We start from the raw sequence: 17760 nt of genomic DNA, 5'->3' as shown, positions 1-17760 counted from the left end.
AAGTAATGAATTATTTTATTATTTTATTTTATTTTAATTATCATTACCTCGACCCTCTCATTCAGCAGAGATGTTGCTTTATAAAGACTTGTGTGGAGTGTACCTGCTTTCAAATACACATAATTTGATTTGAAAAATGTAACTCTACTCTTACAGCTATTTTGTCTCAACAATGCTGTCCTTGACGAGGTACAAAAGAAGGTTAAACAGAACAAGGTGAGCTTGCCCACTCTTGTACTTCGAGCTGCTCGAACACATCACTGCCTTTTGTGCTCAAACATTGAAAATTAACCAATGAACTTTAAAGAAATGCTTTATGGAGACCTATCTCAATTACTAATTATTAATTATACTTTTGGTCTATTTTATAACTTCTGTTATTCCAGTGGCTTTTCATGGGGGGAGGTATGTGAATGTGTGTGTGTGTGTGTGTGTTTTTACAAAAATGACTTGGGGGTTAATGAGGGGTAAATTATTAACTAGTTATCTCATCGTGAATGTTAGGATAAGTGTTTGTAAACCCAATTAGCAATGACCAGGATCAGATGTCTGTCCCTCGTATCTGTCTCTTTTCCCTCTTTTCCCACCGTAATTAACACTCAATTGTTCCCCATTGTCCTTTCTCTCCTTCCCTGCACATTGCGCAGGAACATGCCAAATGCACATGCGTGACTCATGCACACGTAAGGAAAGTTAGAAAAAAAATTGGCAAATAAACGTGTGTGACTTCGTCGCTGCGGGGTCAAGTGCATTACCCTCACGGGGTGGGAAGAAGCCTTGTCCTCGGAAGTTGGGGAGTTTGGTTGCATGAGGCAGCTGCACTGTCTGAGCTGCGACAGACAGCGGTACTAAAGTGACAGAGTGGGAGTGAAACAGAGAATGCCTGGCATTGACTTAATGGTTCGTGTGGTGGGCTTAGGATCCTAGATAGATCCTGAGTTCAAATCGCATTCAGCTGTTGAATTAATACCAGGTGGGGTTGACTCAGCCTGTCATCCTTCCGAGGTCGGCAAAATGAGTGCCAGCTTTCTGGTGTACTGTGTCGGAGTGGTGACCCATCCAGGATTGTGTCCAATAGCCAAGGAAACTGCTTAAGCAGCACCAACGCTCTGCACAGAGTATGGTCCCATTGGATGGATGGAATGGACTATTTGCTATGTGGCAAGTTTCACTTTTTTTCCTTGGTGCGGTTTTAAAGATGGAGGTCCAAAGTTTTTGCAATATGGCTGCCACACCACGTGACCCATGACGTCATAATTATCATTAAAACATTCTACATGAGTAATCACACCAATGTTGAAAATTTCGTCTCAATCCGACAAGCAGTTGCGGAGAAAAACACAAAACTTCTTGACAGACAAACAAGCAAACAAGCAGTCATAGACTGGAACTTATGAAATCGTCAACTTGACCTCTGACCTTGTCTAATAAAAGCTGTCTCTAGAGAAGTTAGCGACACAAACCAGAAGTTTCTACGATGATTCTGTACCAAACCATCAAAAATCATAACATCGACTGAAGCAATAATCTCCATTTCTCGACGCAATTATTTAATATTATATTATCAAAGTCACAAAACCGTAATATTTGGCTATCCACCAACAATCTTTACATAATCTGACGGCTCAGCGAGTCAGGCATGCGACGATAACCTTTATTGGGATAAAAAAATGACTTTTAAACACCATCTTTATTGAAAACACCGTCAGCGCGCACACGCAAAACCTTTACGTGACTCAATGACGCGTCTGCTCGAGCGCGCTGCACCACGTGACGAGCCGTGCCGCGGCGAGTGAAATATTTTTTATACAATCTTAAAACGTCTCCAAAACATCCGATTTTTACCAGAATTTCGACAACCGAGTTTTAAGCGCCCTAAGCGATCACAAAAACCGAAGACAAAATTAAAATCGAAGTTAAAACGAACTCATAACGTCGACCGAAGCAAAAATACTCCATTTCTCCACATGAATTTACGGAATTATGTTTGACCTCACTGTGACCTTGACCTTTGACCGATTTTGTCCAAAATCTAATCAGCACTAGCCATCACCCTCCTGAATCACGTGGTGTAATTTGACATTGGTAGCTTCTTCCGTTCTCGAGTTATCGTGCCTACAAACAAACAAACAAACACACACATAAACAAACGCACAAACAGAGGACGGAAGTCATCAATATACTTACGAAATCTTTACGCAGTCATAGACTGGTACTTACGAAATCGTCAACTTGACCTCTGACCTTGTCCAATAAAAGCTGTCTCCAGAGAAGGTAGCGACGCAAACCAGAAGTTTATATGATGATTCTGTACCAAACCATTAACAATCGAATTTTTGATCTCACTGTGACCTTGACTTTTGACCGATTTTGACCAAAATCTAATCAGCACTAGCCATCGCCCTCCTGAATCACGTGGTGTAATTTGACATTGGTAGCTTCTTCCGTTCTCGAGTTATCGTGCCTACAAACAAACAAACAAACAAACAAACAAACACACAAACAAACAAACACACAAACAGATGACGGAAGTCATCAATATACTTACGAAATCTTTTGATTTCGTAAGTAACAAGAAGATGTCGTGCAGAGCACGATACCTGCAAAATCCATGAACAAATATGACCTCAAAATAATTATTTGTAGTTGAATTAAATGACTAAATATGCAACTCCTCTTCAAATTTCAAGTCAATCGGATGAAAATTGAGGATTTTAGAAATACCACCTTCGTTGTTGACCATGGGCCTATGTTGACCTTTTGACCCTTTGTCCTCCAAAACCATAAGTTTCTTCCTTATGACAAACTCTACCGTGTGGTGAAGTTTCATGAAGATCGGTTTTAAATTGTTACTGTCGGCGACAAAGAGACAAAGAGACAGACAGACAGGTAGACAGACAGACACAATAACAAAATCGACTGACCAATATGCTTGAAAAATCTTCGATTTTGCAAGTAACAATCAAACAGACAAACAAACGGACCCAAATGCAATACCTTCTCCTTTGGCAAGGGTAGACATTGGTTCAGGCTTCACTTACATTTTAAAAGCATTTAATTAATTATTTTTGGGCTTTTCTTGATATCTGGATCCACTTCTACGCCTCTTTGTCATGGTGTCTCCCATTACTTGTTCTGAATTATTGTGAGGCTCCCTCTCCTTCCGCAGCCTCCAATTCTGCTCTTGAAGGTGACCGTGCAAGAAGCGAGACGGCTGATCGGGAAGAACCTCGATGGTGAGGTGACGGACCTCTCAACCAGTAGTTATCCCTGACATACAGATTTGTATGTCATTGTTTGTTTCTGTTTTACTTGTCTGCAAGCAATGATTGTCTCCACTGCAGATAAGAGCAATGTGTACTGCTCACTGGGGGTCGTGCATCAGAAGCTGGGACTCCAATGTGATGAGGATCTCCAATCTGAAGACCTTCTGAATGTCACGACCGTGATGGATGCAACAGTAAATCCAGTGTGGAACGAGACGTTTGAAATGTGAGAGGTGGATATTTCTTGCCCTTGGCGCTTTTTAATGAGCTGTGCCAATTGAATGGCTCTTCACCTCCTCTAATACTCCTGTCACTTGGGATGAGAAAGCAGTCATACTGTAAGGTGCATGTTTTTTTTTTTTTATGGACTCTGTATCAAAAAGGAAAACGTTTCTTTGATGATAGTACGCTTGTCCGGAGTTATCTTTGTCTCTTTTTCAGGGAGATTAACGAGGTGGAATGTGACGTACTCTATGTATACGTTTGGTGAGTGCTTTTTAACCGAGGGTGCTTCTCGTGGGGATTTTTTTTTTGGTGAAAAAGGACTGATTCTCTGATTTTCTTAAATATCATGACATGATTTTTTTCATTTCCTCGCCATTCAAATTCGGATGACACAGGACCACCTCGAAAGGTCCCTGACTTGTAGTTACTTTGGGATTGTTGTTGTTGTTGTTGTTGTTGTTTGCGATATCGGACTGGGAGTCATTTCTGAGTTTGGCCTGCCAGTTGCATCATTTATTGAGTTCCGCTGATATTGTTCTCCGCTTAATAAAGCCCTGGTACATCTGGGCAGGAATTTATCATTTGTTTGGGGTGCCAGCGATAACTTCCCAACTCTTCGCGATAGATACTGAGCGGTCTTTAACGTCCACCGAGACCTCCGGTGCTGCAAGATGGGTCTTCCCATCTTGGGTCCATCCGATGGACAGCTCTCATATTGATGCATCGCACTACCTGCAAAACACCAGGATGCAGTTTAAGCTCGGTCGAGATTTTGAACCCAGGCTAGAGAGCTCAGAGGCGATTGGTTAGATGTTAGATTCGAGGCATATAGGTATGTGCACTCACTTTACATTTTGTCAGTATTTTCCATGGTCATTTGCAAGAGCATCATTTCCCTTAAGCTGGCTATCCCAATACTCCAATAAAAGTCAATAAAGAAGGAAACAGTACAAGGAGACATTGTCCTGTCCAAACATACCTTATCACTAAACCTGGTGTTGGTTTAATGGCTAAAGTGTCTGGCTTAAGATCTTGCAGTCTTGAGTTAAAGCCTTTGTTTCCCGTTGAATTAACACCAGGTGGGTTGAATTAGCCTGTTATCCTTCTGAGGTTAGCAAAATGAGTATTAGCTTATTGGTAGTTCGTCAGTGGCAGAGCTGCAACTCCAGAAAATGGTACAGCTCAGCAGCCACAGGTTGCATATAAATAAATAAAAATCCATATTCAATGAAATGTCTGTCTATCTGTTCATTTATTTTTTTTGTCTCTATGTCCTTTGTCTAACCTTTTCCCTCTCTCCATTGCCTATGTGTTTACTTCCCACCTTTCTGTGTCATCCTTCTGTGTTGATCTTTTCCACGCGGTTACTCAAACTGTGTTCAGGACTGCACACATTAAAAAATCCATATTCAATCCGACACACAACACAACACAAGTTCCAACTTAATTTATTTCATGAAGCCAACTTAAAAAACATATTCATTCCAACTAATTTTTTTTTAAGTAAGTGCTGTTAAAGTTTTGCTTGAGCGAAGAATCGTCAAGTAGCGAGAATATCAAAGCACAGACTTTCACACTTTTAAAATGATAAAAAGAACATTTTGTGTTTTTTTGTTTACATTGTTTATAGCTGATGAAGTTGACATTCTCTCTCTCTCTCTCTCTCTCTCTCCCCCCCTCACATCCTCACCCCCCTTCACATCCTCACCCCCCTCACCTCCTCACCTCTCTCTCTCTCTCTCTCTCTCTCTCTCTCTCTCTCTCTCTCAAACACACACACACACATACGCACACACATGATTTCAAGCCGAGTAAACAGAATCTTTGTTGTGATTATTTTGATAAAAATGTTCGAATGAGAAAAGTTCTTGCTCAGAGGAAGTTCTCAGACAAGAACTCATGAAACTTTTTACTTCAAGCTTATTTACAATTTTCTCAGTGTATTCTATGGGAGTGGGACAGGGGGTGGGATGCAGGATGGTGCAGCACTAAGAACACTGTGGCCGTTAAATGACTATAGAGTATATCTTTACATGCCTGGTGTTGGCTTCATGGTTGGGGTTGTGGTCTTAGGATTCTCGGATCCTGAGTTCAAGTCCCACTCGGCTGTTGAATTAATACCAGGTGGGGTTGACTCTGCCTGTCATCCTTGCGAGGTCGGCAAAATGAGTGCCAGCTTGCTGGTATCCTGTGTCGGAGTGGCGACACATCCAGGATTGTGCCCAATCGCTAAGGAGACTGCTTCGGCAGCACCAACGCTCTGCACAGAGTACGGTCAGAATGGATTGATGGATTAGTATAAATTTGAGCGATTTCATGATGTTTCAGTTTGGCCCCAAATTAAGCATCTGACTGTTGTAATTTATTCATAGTACAGGCAAAGCAAGGCTGGTGTTGGCTTAGTGGTTAAGGTTGGCTTGGGACCTTCGGGTCCTGTGTTTGAGCCCCTGTCAACCGTTGAATTAACACCAGGTGGGGTTGACTCAGCCTGTCATCCTTCTGAGGTTGGTGAAATGAGTACCAGTGTACTGGGGTAATAACCATTTGGGGTAACCTGTGTGAGTGGTGACCTGTCCACGACTGTACTCGTCAGTGAAACTGCCTCGGCAGCCCTATGTGCCTTCATGGCACAAAAGGAATGGTATTAGTATTATTCAGGCACAACCCATCTCGCTACTGACATGTTGGAATTGGGGAAATCCTTTGGCAGTCTATATTGTTCTCCCCTTAATGAACATTTATTTGGTTTGCACCAATTGTGGCATTTGTCTACACATTATGAATAAACATAAATTCAAACAAATAAAGGTAAATATTTACCTGTTATTGTCAGAAATGAAAGTTTAAAAGACAAAAAAAAAAAAATGATCAAAGGGTTGTAGTGGAACTGCCACACCCACACCTCACAAACACGGATATACAGGCGAATACATGACACACAACACAAGACTGTTATACGAGACAAACACATGACCCACTGAGCTTGGGGGAAGTACCGTCACTTCCTGGGGCACTCTGGGTACCAGTGACATCATGACGACGCTGCTTTTCTCACCGCACTCAGCACGGCATTTTCTAGAGGAATTACCTCCTCCAAATGGATGCCAACCTATGGGGATTGTCCGAGCTCTTAACCTTTTAAATACTGGGCATCAAGGAAGGAAGCAGCACATACCATTTTTAAAGTCGTTGGTGTGGGGTTTAAACCGCCGACCTCCGAGACCCGGAGCGGACACTCGAACCACCACCAAGTCGAGTCAACTAGTAGGTTAAAAGATGATTAAAAAATTTTTTTTCTCTTTCATCTTGGAAAAACAGGACAACAGTTTTGAAAAGTATGGCCAACAATTCAATCGGAGTATTCTCCTTTCTTTTCAGCAGCAGTTTTCTGGCCTGTTGTTTCGTTTTCTTCTTTGACTCTATTCTGGTCTTGCATCATCAGCTCTTTCAGTCATCCATCTCACTCCATCTCACTCTAGCCCCTCTTCAGTAAGCATGGTCATCGTACAACACTAATGTTTGCTTACCCAAATCCAGTTTCCTCGCATCTGTGAAACGGTCTTCCATCTTCTATCGATTTGCTGAGTATTCTGTTTTAATATGTTGCCAATTCCTACCCCATCGCACGTTCGGATGACCTAATGCGCACCTGGAATCAAATTCTGATATTAAAGTTGACGTTTTACAGGCACAACTCTTGATGACAGTCTACTACAGATTGGCCCACAGCATTGAATGTGAATATATTTGTTTCTTAAGTGATGAAAGTCCATCTTTCTGAATTTCCTGATTTTAAGTGCCCTAAGACGAGGAATATCTGACTCTTGTGCTCCAGGAACCGCTGTTCAGAGTCCGTTACGCTGCGGCAGCTGTCCAGAGTCAGGTCAATGCAGTCAGCACGAAGGCAGGTTTCTCATTTTAAATCGACATTTGATTCCTAAGAGGGCCAGACAAGTCATTTACCTTGTTTGTTAATACATGGTCACAAATATTTTGCATGGGTGGTGAGCAATGTGGGATGATTACATAAACAACCACCTGTGGACAATAACGAGGATAAAATATTTATTGGTGATCAGCTCAATCCACCACCCAAAAGAGAATTTTGTGCATTGGTCATGTGGGTTTAAAAAATGTTTTCATCAACATCAATCATGGAAAGGTATTTTAAATTTAACACCATCATCACTAAGAAACATAATTGATATTAAAAAAACCTCTAATTCTGAAGCTAAGCATTTATCTTCCATTCATCACACTGAAATACGCAATTTGATGTCTGTCTGTTTTTTTGGCCGTGATACATTCGGTCGTTAATTATCCAATCTCAACCAAACTTCACAGGAGGACTAAGGGATCACACCATGGAAGTTGTAATGACTTCATTTGCCCCCTCCCCAAGGGGGTTTTCTGCCTGGTGAAAAATCCATACTGAGGTGTATAGTATGTCCATGTACAAATAGCTTATCATGGCATTCTTCCAATGCTGCTTCTAATAACAAAAGTAACAAGAAAAAAAGCAATCAGAGATTGCAGACCCTCGCCAGGACTTCTTTTGAGTGGTGTATTTTTATACGTTGTCGGGTAAATCCAATATGGCTGCTTACCATGTGACCTATGATATCATATGTGTGAACCTTTTGTTCCTCATAGACAGGCGATCATACGTGTAAAATTTCACCTCGATTTGTTCAGCCACTTCAGAGAAGAAGATTTTTGAAGCTTTTTTTTTTTAACACTTTGGCTGCCGAATCACGTGACCGATGACGTCATGATTTTTTTTTTCTGTGGACCATTTTATCCCCAGATGAACCTCAAAAAATTTCAAACTGATCAGATGTGGGCATGCTACACATGCAATTATGACGTCATAACGAGGGCACCTATGACATCATAAACAAAATCAAACTCATTCCCCAAAAGGAGTACTTACTATGTGCCAAGTTTCAATTTTTTCCTTACGGTTTCAGAGATACATAGGTCTAAAGTTTTTCCGTTTTTCCAATATGGCTGCCACACCACATGACCTATGATATCATAATTATCATTAAAACATTATAAATGAGTCGTCACACCAATGGTGAAAACTTTGTCTCAATCTGACAAGCGGTTGCAGAGAAAAACATGAAAGTTCTGTGCTGACAAACAGACACACAGACAAACAGAAAAACAAATGAAATTGCTCATTGAGCAAGGAATTTCCTGAATAACTTTGTCATATCTCCATGATCTCTGAAAAAAAACAAAAACCTGGAAATAAATTTGGTTCTTATAAGTCGATAGTGCTTCTGTTTAATGAGTTATAGCACTTAGTTTGGTCATGATCATAACTTGGAAGTCAATCGGACTTGAAATGGCGTTTTTATCGCAATTTGAAAGTTTTGACCCGACGCTCGTGACATTCGACCCCCGACCGCTAAGAAGGGTGTTGGTGTGACACCCCCGATCAGACATATGGTTGGATGCAGAATCGGAAGATGCACATTTTGGATTTGGTTTGAAGTCGATACGACCATTTTAGCGGACGTTATTGTGAAAATAAGAATTTCGGTTTTATGGTGACCTTGACCTTGACCTTTGACCGAGATTCATCAAAAACGACAAGTGTCTAAGTTTGACCATGGCCGACGTCTGTACCGAGTTTGGTCATGATCGCTGAAACGGTGTGGCTACTACAGGGTAAACAAACACACAAACAGAGACAGACAGACAGACACACAGAATCACACACACACAACCGACCAACATAATTGCCAAAATCCAAAGGATTCTGGCAATTAACAAATGGACCCAAATGCAATACCCTCTCCTTCAGCGAGGGTAATAGCAACAAAATTGGTAAAGCATACTGTTGATGTTATTAGTTATTACAACACAATATTAATACTAATAATATCCCCCTCTCCCCCAAGGGGTGTTTCCTCATTGGACAAATGCAGTGTAGCTTATCATGACATTTTGTGGGGCACCTCTTCCAGAAGAAATATATTATAAATTACAAACAAGTATGATGACTCCATCCCCGCGCGCAGTGGGAGACGGAGTTTTGCAATCACTTCTGTGTGTTTGTCTGTCTGTTCTTTATGTCTGTCCATCTGTACGTCTGTTTTTACCATTTGTCTGTCCGGGCCATAACCTTTTTTTTTAATGAGAACATGGAGAAGACAAATTAATAAATTGGTCAAAAAGTCAAAGGTCAGCGTCACATTGAATCGTCAATTTTCATCCAATGACCTGAAATTTTAAGAATTTGCATATTGAGTCACTGAAATGGTTCACCAATCAAAACCTAGAAGCCGATTGTTGGTTTGTGTGTTTTAGATCAAAAGGTCAAAGGTCAAGGTTGCATAAAATCGTCAATTTCCATCTGATTGCCTTGAAATTTGAGCAGGGTTTGCATACTGGATCAACTCGAAGCACCCGCTCCCTACGGGAGCCCTCAAGGGGGTCGTGTTATTTTATTAATGCCTATTTTACTCGAAGGGGTCCCAGGATTACACACCCAAAAAATGGTTGTGATCGGTTCAGCCATTTTTGCGGTACCTGGGAACAGACAGACGGACAGACGGTGACTTGAAGTAAGATGAAGCCTGTTGCTTTTGAGGTCAAAAGGTCAAGTTCGTCTAAAATCGTCCAAAATTTTTAATTTTTTTTTTAGCTGTTTTCTAGTTACCTTTTATTATACAGTCGCGACTGCTGTTTAACACTAAATTGAAAGGGAAGAAACCTAACAGAGTTGAGGCATTCTACGCTTATCACGTCCCCCACAGACGAACGGGCCCGAGCCTAGATCTACTGTAATATGTATATATATATATATATATATATATATATATATATATATATATATATATATATATATATATATATATATATATATATATATATATATATATATATATATATATATATATATATATATATATATATATATATATATATATATATATATATATATATATATATATATATATATATATTGTTGCAGTTTTCGCGCCCGCTGGCGTGCTGACGGCCACGTAACTCGACCGCGGCACGCGCCCACCGGACGGACAATCCAGTCGTGACCCTCTCGGACTAACGCCGCCGGAACCAGTCACGGGTGGACCTTTCGGGTCTCACCGCGATCGAGCCAATCAGCCCCCGCGTGGGATAGGGTTGCTCGCCGAATTCGACCTACCTAAGTACCCACGCGGAGGGTAGACCGGACGATCGCACCTCGCCGCAGGTCGACTTCGGACACGGGCCACTTAAGCGGCCCGTCCGTACTATCAGAATAACCGAGCGGTGTGCCGACCTCGACGGTTCGATTAATTATCGGGCGTATTCAGCCCACTACCAACCCTTTACGTGAAGCAAGATGGGGGTTCAATGGGGGAAAAGACGAAGCGAAGCGGGAAACAGTTCAACAATAAAGCACATTTATTCGTGGCACACGGGAAGCACACAAATACAATTCCACCAAATGCACACAAAAAAAGAAAACACAATTCCATTTACACAAAAAGCAAACATAAAAGTGAAAACACAGTGCAGAGCTAATACCGACTACCGAGCACACGGCAACACTTATACAATTCTACTTCACAGACGGCGCCGACAACACATACCCAAAACCAAGGAAAAGAAATACCTCAAGAATGAGGCGGGCCTGAGGCCGAGACCGGGTCGGGCCTACCCGTCTGGTGATGAGACGCGGAGCGGCGATGGCGCTTCTCTCCGCGGGCCTCGCGGACAGTGTCAGGCAGGGGTGGGTGCAGGCCCCTTGGTCGCACTATCTCAGCGCGGGGGAAACAGGAGGGGGTTGCTGATGCTCGGCATAGAGGATCTTTATTATCCCTGGTGTGCGTCTCCACCTCGGCCAGGTCGCGCTGCCGGCCTCCCTCGGGCGTGCAGCTCCTGGCACCGACGCGAGCACCCCCTCGTCCGACTCTCTTTCAGCTTCTCCAGCCACTGCAGGCTTCGGGCTCCAGTCTTCCACACTCGTCCCCTCCGTTCCGACCCCTTCTCGTTCTCGACTCCTTCTCGTTCTCGTTTGCGACTCTCCTTCTCGTTCTGCCTGACGAACACCGTCCTTTTATCCCCCCGTAACTTCGCCTTTGACCCCTCCCTTTGACCTTTCACCTCGCTCCCCATTGGCCCGAGAAAAGTGGGCGTGAAGGCTTTTGATCCACAAATTTGCATATATCGATCGTTCTGGAGGCGGGGCCAAATCGCCCCTCGCTCACCGATTGGACGGCAAAAAGTGGGCGTGTGTCGTTTTGAAGCACAAAATCCGTGATTTTGTACACGCTGTTCGACGCGCGTTCTGCATGAGTCCAACACCGGTACCCACAGCGGGGCAAGAACGGTGGCGATGCTACGGTTGTGAGGTGTGCGTGAAGGTCGTGGCGGTTGTGGTGAAGCGGTGGTTGTGGTCGGTGGTTGATGTTGTGGTTGTGATCATGGCGGTTGGTCCAAAATAAAGATAGTAAAAAAAAAACGGCTATCCTGAAGAGTCGCAGCACGTATAAATGACATGTATTCCCACTAGACAACGGGTTTGGGCCTAACTACACATGCACTTACCGAGATACCTCACCTAAGGGACCTGAATGGTGGTTTGCGAATTTGGTAACCACAACACTACCCCTTCCCTTTTTACAGACTCGTCCCGAGTCGTCAAATTTTCGTGTGCCATCATGTGTAGTTTTCCCCTAGTACACTTTACCTACGGATCCCTGAGTGCGACATTCATGGTATTCGTGTCCCCAAAATAAATAACCTGAGGGCTGCGTAACTATCTAAACAAACTCACTCACACGGACGACTTAAATAAAATTGCCGGCGCTAAGACAAACATGCCGGGGGCGCACTCATATGTACAGTACATCTTACCTTAACTTACAAATCTTACACTAAACCATGGCCCAGGATCATTGAACTCTGCAAAAGAAAGCAGTTAGCAGGGAGCCAGGCTGCCCACATGCAGTCTCTGGCTCAAAACAATGCAGGTGACAGGGAACGTGGCTGGCTGCTCACACGCAGTCCAAGGCCTTCCCTTTTGAACTGAACGCAGTGAACCACAACGGTGCATGGGCTGCACAAACGCAGTCTCCGTGCCAGCTCAAGTGGCACACGCAATGAGCACAACGAATGGATGGACAAATGGATGGACGCAAAACACGGTGCACGGGCTGCCACTGCAGGCCCGTGTTGTAGCTGCCAACAGGGCAGTTCTCGCAGCTTGCAAACTGTTGCCTTGATCCTGGCGCACATGGAAATGAACAGGGGGGGCAAAGCAAAAATTGAACGGGGGCTGGTGAACGTGGGCAGTGGGCATGGCATGGCAAAGGCAAGCAGGCAAACACAGCCCGCAGAAGAAGGCCGCTGCAGGCAAACACAGCCCGCAGATGAATTGGCCGGCACAGGCCTTGAAGAAAACAGCCAGCAGATGAACTGGCCGGTACAGGCCTTGCAGCACAACAGCTGCCGATGAAGTTAGCCGGCCTCTGCCTTGCAGCAAAACACGGCCAGCCGATGAAGTTGGCCAGCCTTTGCCGTTCAGTGGAGGTTGGTGGAGGGAGTGCGGTGGTGCTGGCCACTCGGAAGGCGGGCTCGGACCTACCTACCTGTCTCCCTCCCAACCTATTGCCTTTGCCTGTCACTGTACATACCCACTCCCTTAATTTGTGAAAAACCAATTTAGCCCCCACTTATTTTTTTTGTTGTTTTTATTTTTACTCCCCCACTATAAATCGTCCCCTAACCCCCTTTATCGTCCTTGTTCGGCTAACCTATTCTGTCACCTAGCCTACTCCCAACCCCTACGTTTCCCTTCCCGGAGGGGAATAAGGAGAGCTAACGTCCTGTGTCGAGGCCCAACGAAGCCTCAGAATGGCCTCCCCAGAGTTCAGCGATCTAACCCAAAGTGGGTCCAGCGGCCCACAACGAGAGCGAGGGGATGGATGGTGCGGAGGGGAACATCTCCTAATCTACCCTAACCATTTAACTGTTAAACTACCCCGGGGCTTTCAACAAGCGCCTCGCTAAACTATTGGTTCTAACAACCCAGATTCCCGTCGCCTGTGTTGGTGTCCTTACAATTTCGGGCCTCGCCCCAATTTTCTCTCTCTCCGTGCCTCACACGGTCTCCTGGCTGGGACACGTGGCTCCCTTTGGCAGGCACGACCCTCTGCCGAATCTCCCGCTATGGCACCCCCGGGCACTACACTGCCTCCGAGCCTACCAGCTCCCTAACACTGGGGAGTGCCCCCATGGCACCTCCCCTGAAACGCACACGTGGCAGGCCGGCCTCCCGGGCCCCTTTCCGAGGGTCACCCGTGCCCACAACACTGCCCACGCGGCTAATGGCGCCCGGGCCCCCGCACCAAGCAGGCGCACCCGTGCCCACTACTCTATCCCGGCCCCCCATGGGCCCTTGGCCTACCGCGGCCGACTAGCCTGGTGCCCGGTACCCACTCAGCGATACTCACCTTTCGCAGCCACGCCTCCCAAGCCCGTCAACAGGGCTCCTGCACCTCCAAATGGGTCTCGAGCCTACTTTCCCACCAACAACAACGACCTCCATTTTTCAATTTGACTAACCCAACTGACTCAATCTACACTGACCCTGGGGTCCCTTGGCGGGAGTCACTCCTCCCCCAATCACTCATCGCACCATGCATTCCCCATTCTGCCTCCACTCACACAGACCCGCTGGCCTCACTCACTCACCATGTACACGTACTCACCTCACAACCCACCAACAACTCTTCAACACACTCACCGCTGAACTCTGCCATCCTTCTAACTACATCCCCTAACTAACTCGTGCTCCCACGTCGTCCCTTACACTAAAGCACGTTCCTTTTAACCTACGTAGCTAAACTACGTCAACTCTACACATTCATAAGTCTGTCCATGTCTCCAAATAAATCATTTTATTTCCCCACCTAAAGCTCACTAAATCCCTCTACCTTATCCATTCCACGGACTCCATGAGGACTTACCCCTGCCCCATGAAGTCGGTCTAACGAAGCTAACCCTTCCCCCTAACTAGTTTCCATCCTGTGCCCAGGTAAGGGGGTCTTTCACCCCTTGCCCAGGAATCCTGTACACCCGAAAGTGAGGCTTGCCTTTTTTTTTTTCCATGCGCAGCACCTGCGCGGCAACTCAGAGCTCGCGCACTTTGCACCTGCCCGTGACGTCATGCAGCTGCAGGTGTTCCTCGTCCCTCCTTGGACGGTGCCATCCGGCAGAGATACCCCTCCTGCCGGATTCCAACCCCACGTGCAGCCATGACGTCACCGTGCGCAGAAAAAAACACAAGCCCCACGTCTCGAGGGGTTCCCCACGCGAACACATGTGCTTTGCCCGTTGGAGCTAACACACGATCGCGTGGAGAACCCGTCCGGTCCAAATCCATTTACCTGCCTAAACTTTGTCCGTCCGCGGGATCGGCAAATCCACCGCGTGCGTTTCCGGACCGGGACTTCACTCTCGCAAGCGAGCACGTGGTGGTCTCGTGCGTTGCACAGCACGGACCGCGTGCTCACTGCTGGGTGAACCCGGCACGGTCCTCGAAACAACCACAGCCGCTACTCGGCTTTCGTTTCTCCCATGTCTCCGTCTCCGTCTCCATTCCACCCACGCATACCTGCGTGTTACGACGCACACAGTCCACACCATTAAACTCACACCGGGAGACGCGGCTGCGTGCTCCCGCATGCCAACCGACATCTCCCTCTCATACCGCTCTCTCACACACACGGTCTCCCTTGCACACAGCGACCTTGCACACGGCCGTTCACTCACGCGTGCGGGGGCACTCACCCGCGGTGCCTCACTCGCACTCCGTGCCTCATCCACACACGCGGGGGCACTCAACCGCGGTGCCTCATTCACACACATGGCGACACTCACACACGGTGCCTCATCCACACACGCGGGGGCACTAACCCGCGGTGCCTCATCCACACACGGCGTGCTGGGAAGCACGCACTCCGGCACCATCGCCACCACACCACTCACACACGGGGTCGCTTCCACACACGGGGACGCACTCACACCTTGCACCACACACACAGGGACAACCACACTGGGGATTCGTGTCCCCACAAGGGTCTCCGGGGCCTCTATACCCCCCAAGCTCTCCGTGCACCCGTCCACAGCACTCCTCCTCTCAAAGCACGACCGAACTCACCTGGTCGTGACTCACCTCAAGGGGGCATACTCCCTCCCCTCGTTCCTGGAGGAGGCCATCCAGGTGCTCGCACCGGGTCCCTGCACGCTCCGCCAGCTCACCCCCATTATCCTCCACTACCTCTGTGTGTGTGTGTGTGCGTCACTTACCCCGTCTTCCTCGTGTAGTCTTCCCTCTATCGTTCCCATCTCCCGTGTCTCTGCCAACTCTTCACCCTTTACCTCTCTTGTCTCAACTATTATTTCCGTTGTCGTCACCTCGTGTCTCGTCTCACACGTTTTGGTCTCCCCATTTAATTTTTCCCTTTCGGTCATCGTCACGACCCTCGCCCAACACGTTCCACGAATTATTTTTTCACCCGCCTCCACCGCGGGCCTGTCAGCCGTTGCACCCCCACCCAGCTCGTTTGCTCCCACACGTGGAGTCGCCATTTTTATCTCCCCGGTCACGGCCTTCATGCCCGCCTGCAGGCTTCGGCCCATGTTCTGCGTCTCACCCCGCAGCTTTTTCATTTCCTCCTTCATGTTTGTTTCCATTCCGTTCATTTTTGTATCCATCTTTTCGTTTATTTGTTGTGTATTCGCATCCATCGTCGTTTTCACTTCATTCATTTGCTTGTTCATGTCTTTCATTTCGTTTTTCATTTCATTTGTGTTTGCATCCATTTTTTCGATCATTTTCGCATTCATCTTTTCGTTCATTGCCGCCAGCATGGCGCATAGCTGGGCCATGTTGGATGCACTCAGCTGAGCCGTTTGGGCAAGGGTTGGGGAAGGGGTTTGGTGGAGAGGGGGGGGGGGAGGTGTCATTCACCGCGGCCGCTGCCGCACCCACCTCGGGCCCTGGGTTCAGTTGGGCGAGTCCGTGTTCCTGCACAATCAACATTTCCTACTCGGGGATTCCATCCTGGACCATGGACTCTACATTATTACACATATACATTTCTAATACCCCCGGCTCCCGCTCGCCTTGAGACGCCATCTTGCTTCTCGTGAAGGGTTAATTTGCTCGCTCGTAATTTGGAGGGAATCGGGGGTCGCTTCTCTCACCCCTGGACCGATTCCCGTAAATTTAGCCGGAGACAGGAGAGCCCGTTTTCCTGTTCTCCGATACCAGTGCCGCGAGGAGGGCGATGAATTTGTATCGCACGACCTGACACCAGTGTTGCAGTTTTCGCGCCCGCCGGCGTGCTGACGGCCACGTAACTCGAATCGCGGCACGTCGCCCACCGGACGGACAATCCAGTCGTGACCCTCTCGGACTAACGCCGGGAACCAGTCACGGGTGGACCTTTCGGTCTCACCGCGATCGAGCCAATCAGCCCCCGCGTGGGATAGGGTTGCTCGCCGAATTCGACCTACCTAAGTACCCACGCGGAGGGTAGACCGGGCGATCGCACCTCGCCGCAGGCCGACTTCGGACACGGGCCACTTAAGCGACCCGTTCCGTACTATCAGAATAACCGAGCGGTGTTATCGTCGACCTCGACGGTTCGATTAATTATCGGGCGTATTCAGCCCACTACCAACCCTTTACGTGAAGCAAGATGGGGGTTCAATGGGGGAAAAGACGAAGCGAAGCGGGAAACAGTTCAACAATAAAGCACATTTATTCGCGGCACACGGGAAGCACACAAATACAATTCCACCAAATGCACACAAAAAAAAGAAAACACAATTCCATTTACACAAAAAGCAAACATAAAAGTGAAAACACTGATGCTCGGGGTATAGAGGATCTTTATTATCCCTGGTGTGCGTCTCCACCTCGGCCAGGTCGCGCTGCCGGCCTCCCTCGGGCGTGCAGCTCCTGGCACCGACGCGAGCACCCCCTCGTCCGACTCTCTTCAGCTTCTCCAGCCACTGCAGGCTTCGGGCTCCAGTCTTCCACACTCGTCCCCTCCGTTCCGACTCCTTCTCCTTCTCCTTCTCCTTCTCCTTCTCCTTCTCCTTCTCCTTCTCCTTCTCCTTCTCCTTCTCCTTCTCCTTCTCCTTCTCCTTCTCGTTCTCGTTCTCGTTCTCGTTTGCGACTCTCCTCTGACTGACGAACACCGTCCTTTTATCCCCCCGTAACTTCGCCTTTGAC

At 46.9% G+C, this 17760-nt stretch overlaps 1 protein-coding gene across 6 annotated transcripts in view; it reads left to right on the top strand.

Annotated features, from left to right (window-relative positions):
• Positions 1-17760, top strand: part of LOC147012284 (protein unc-13 homolog D-like) — an 86069-nt gene that overhangs the window by 5811 nt on the left and 62498 nt on the right. For 4 of the 6 annotated variants that reach the window (XM_085856197.1, XM_085856193.1, XM_085856196.1 and 1 more), the window contains 5 exons: positions 157-216; positions 3170-3236; positions 3345-3492; positions 3708-3752; positions 7327-7395. In XM_085856197.1, the coding sequence (XP_085712323.1) occupies positions 157-216; positions 3170-3236; positions 3345-3492; positions 3708-3752; positions 7327-7395 (389 nt within the window). The remainder of the gene's footprint in view (positions 1-156; positions 217-3169; positions 3237-3344; positions 3493-3707; positions 3753-7326; positions 7396-17760) is intronic. The other 2 variants (XM_085856195.1, XM_085856194.1) reach the window with 2 other exon arrangements.

This window comes from Eptatretus burgeri, chromosome 15 (assembly GCF_056783735.1).
Source record: "Eptatretus burgeri isolate ZD-2024b chromosome 15, Ebu_testis_v1, whole genome shotgun sequence".
NCBI classification, from domain to species: Eukaryota; Metazoa; Chordata; class Myxini; order Myxiniformes; family Myxinidae; genus Eptatretus; species Eptatretus burgeri.
The sequence above is the reverse complement of the archived record's forward strand: the minus strand, read 5'-3'. Positions and strand labels throughout refer to the sequence as shown.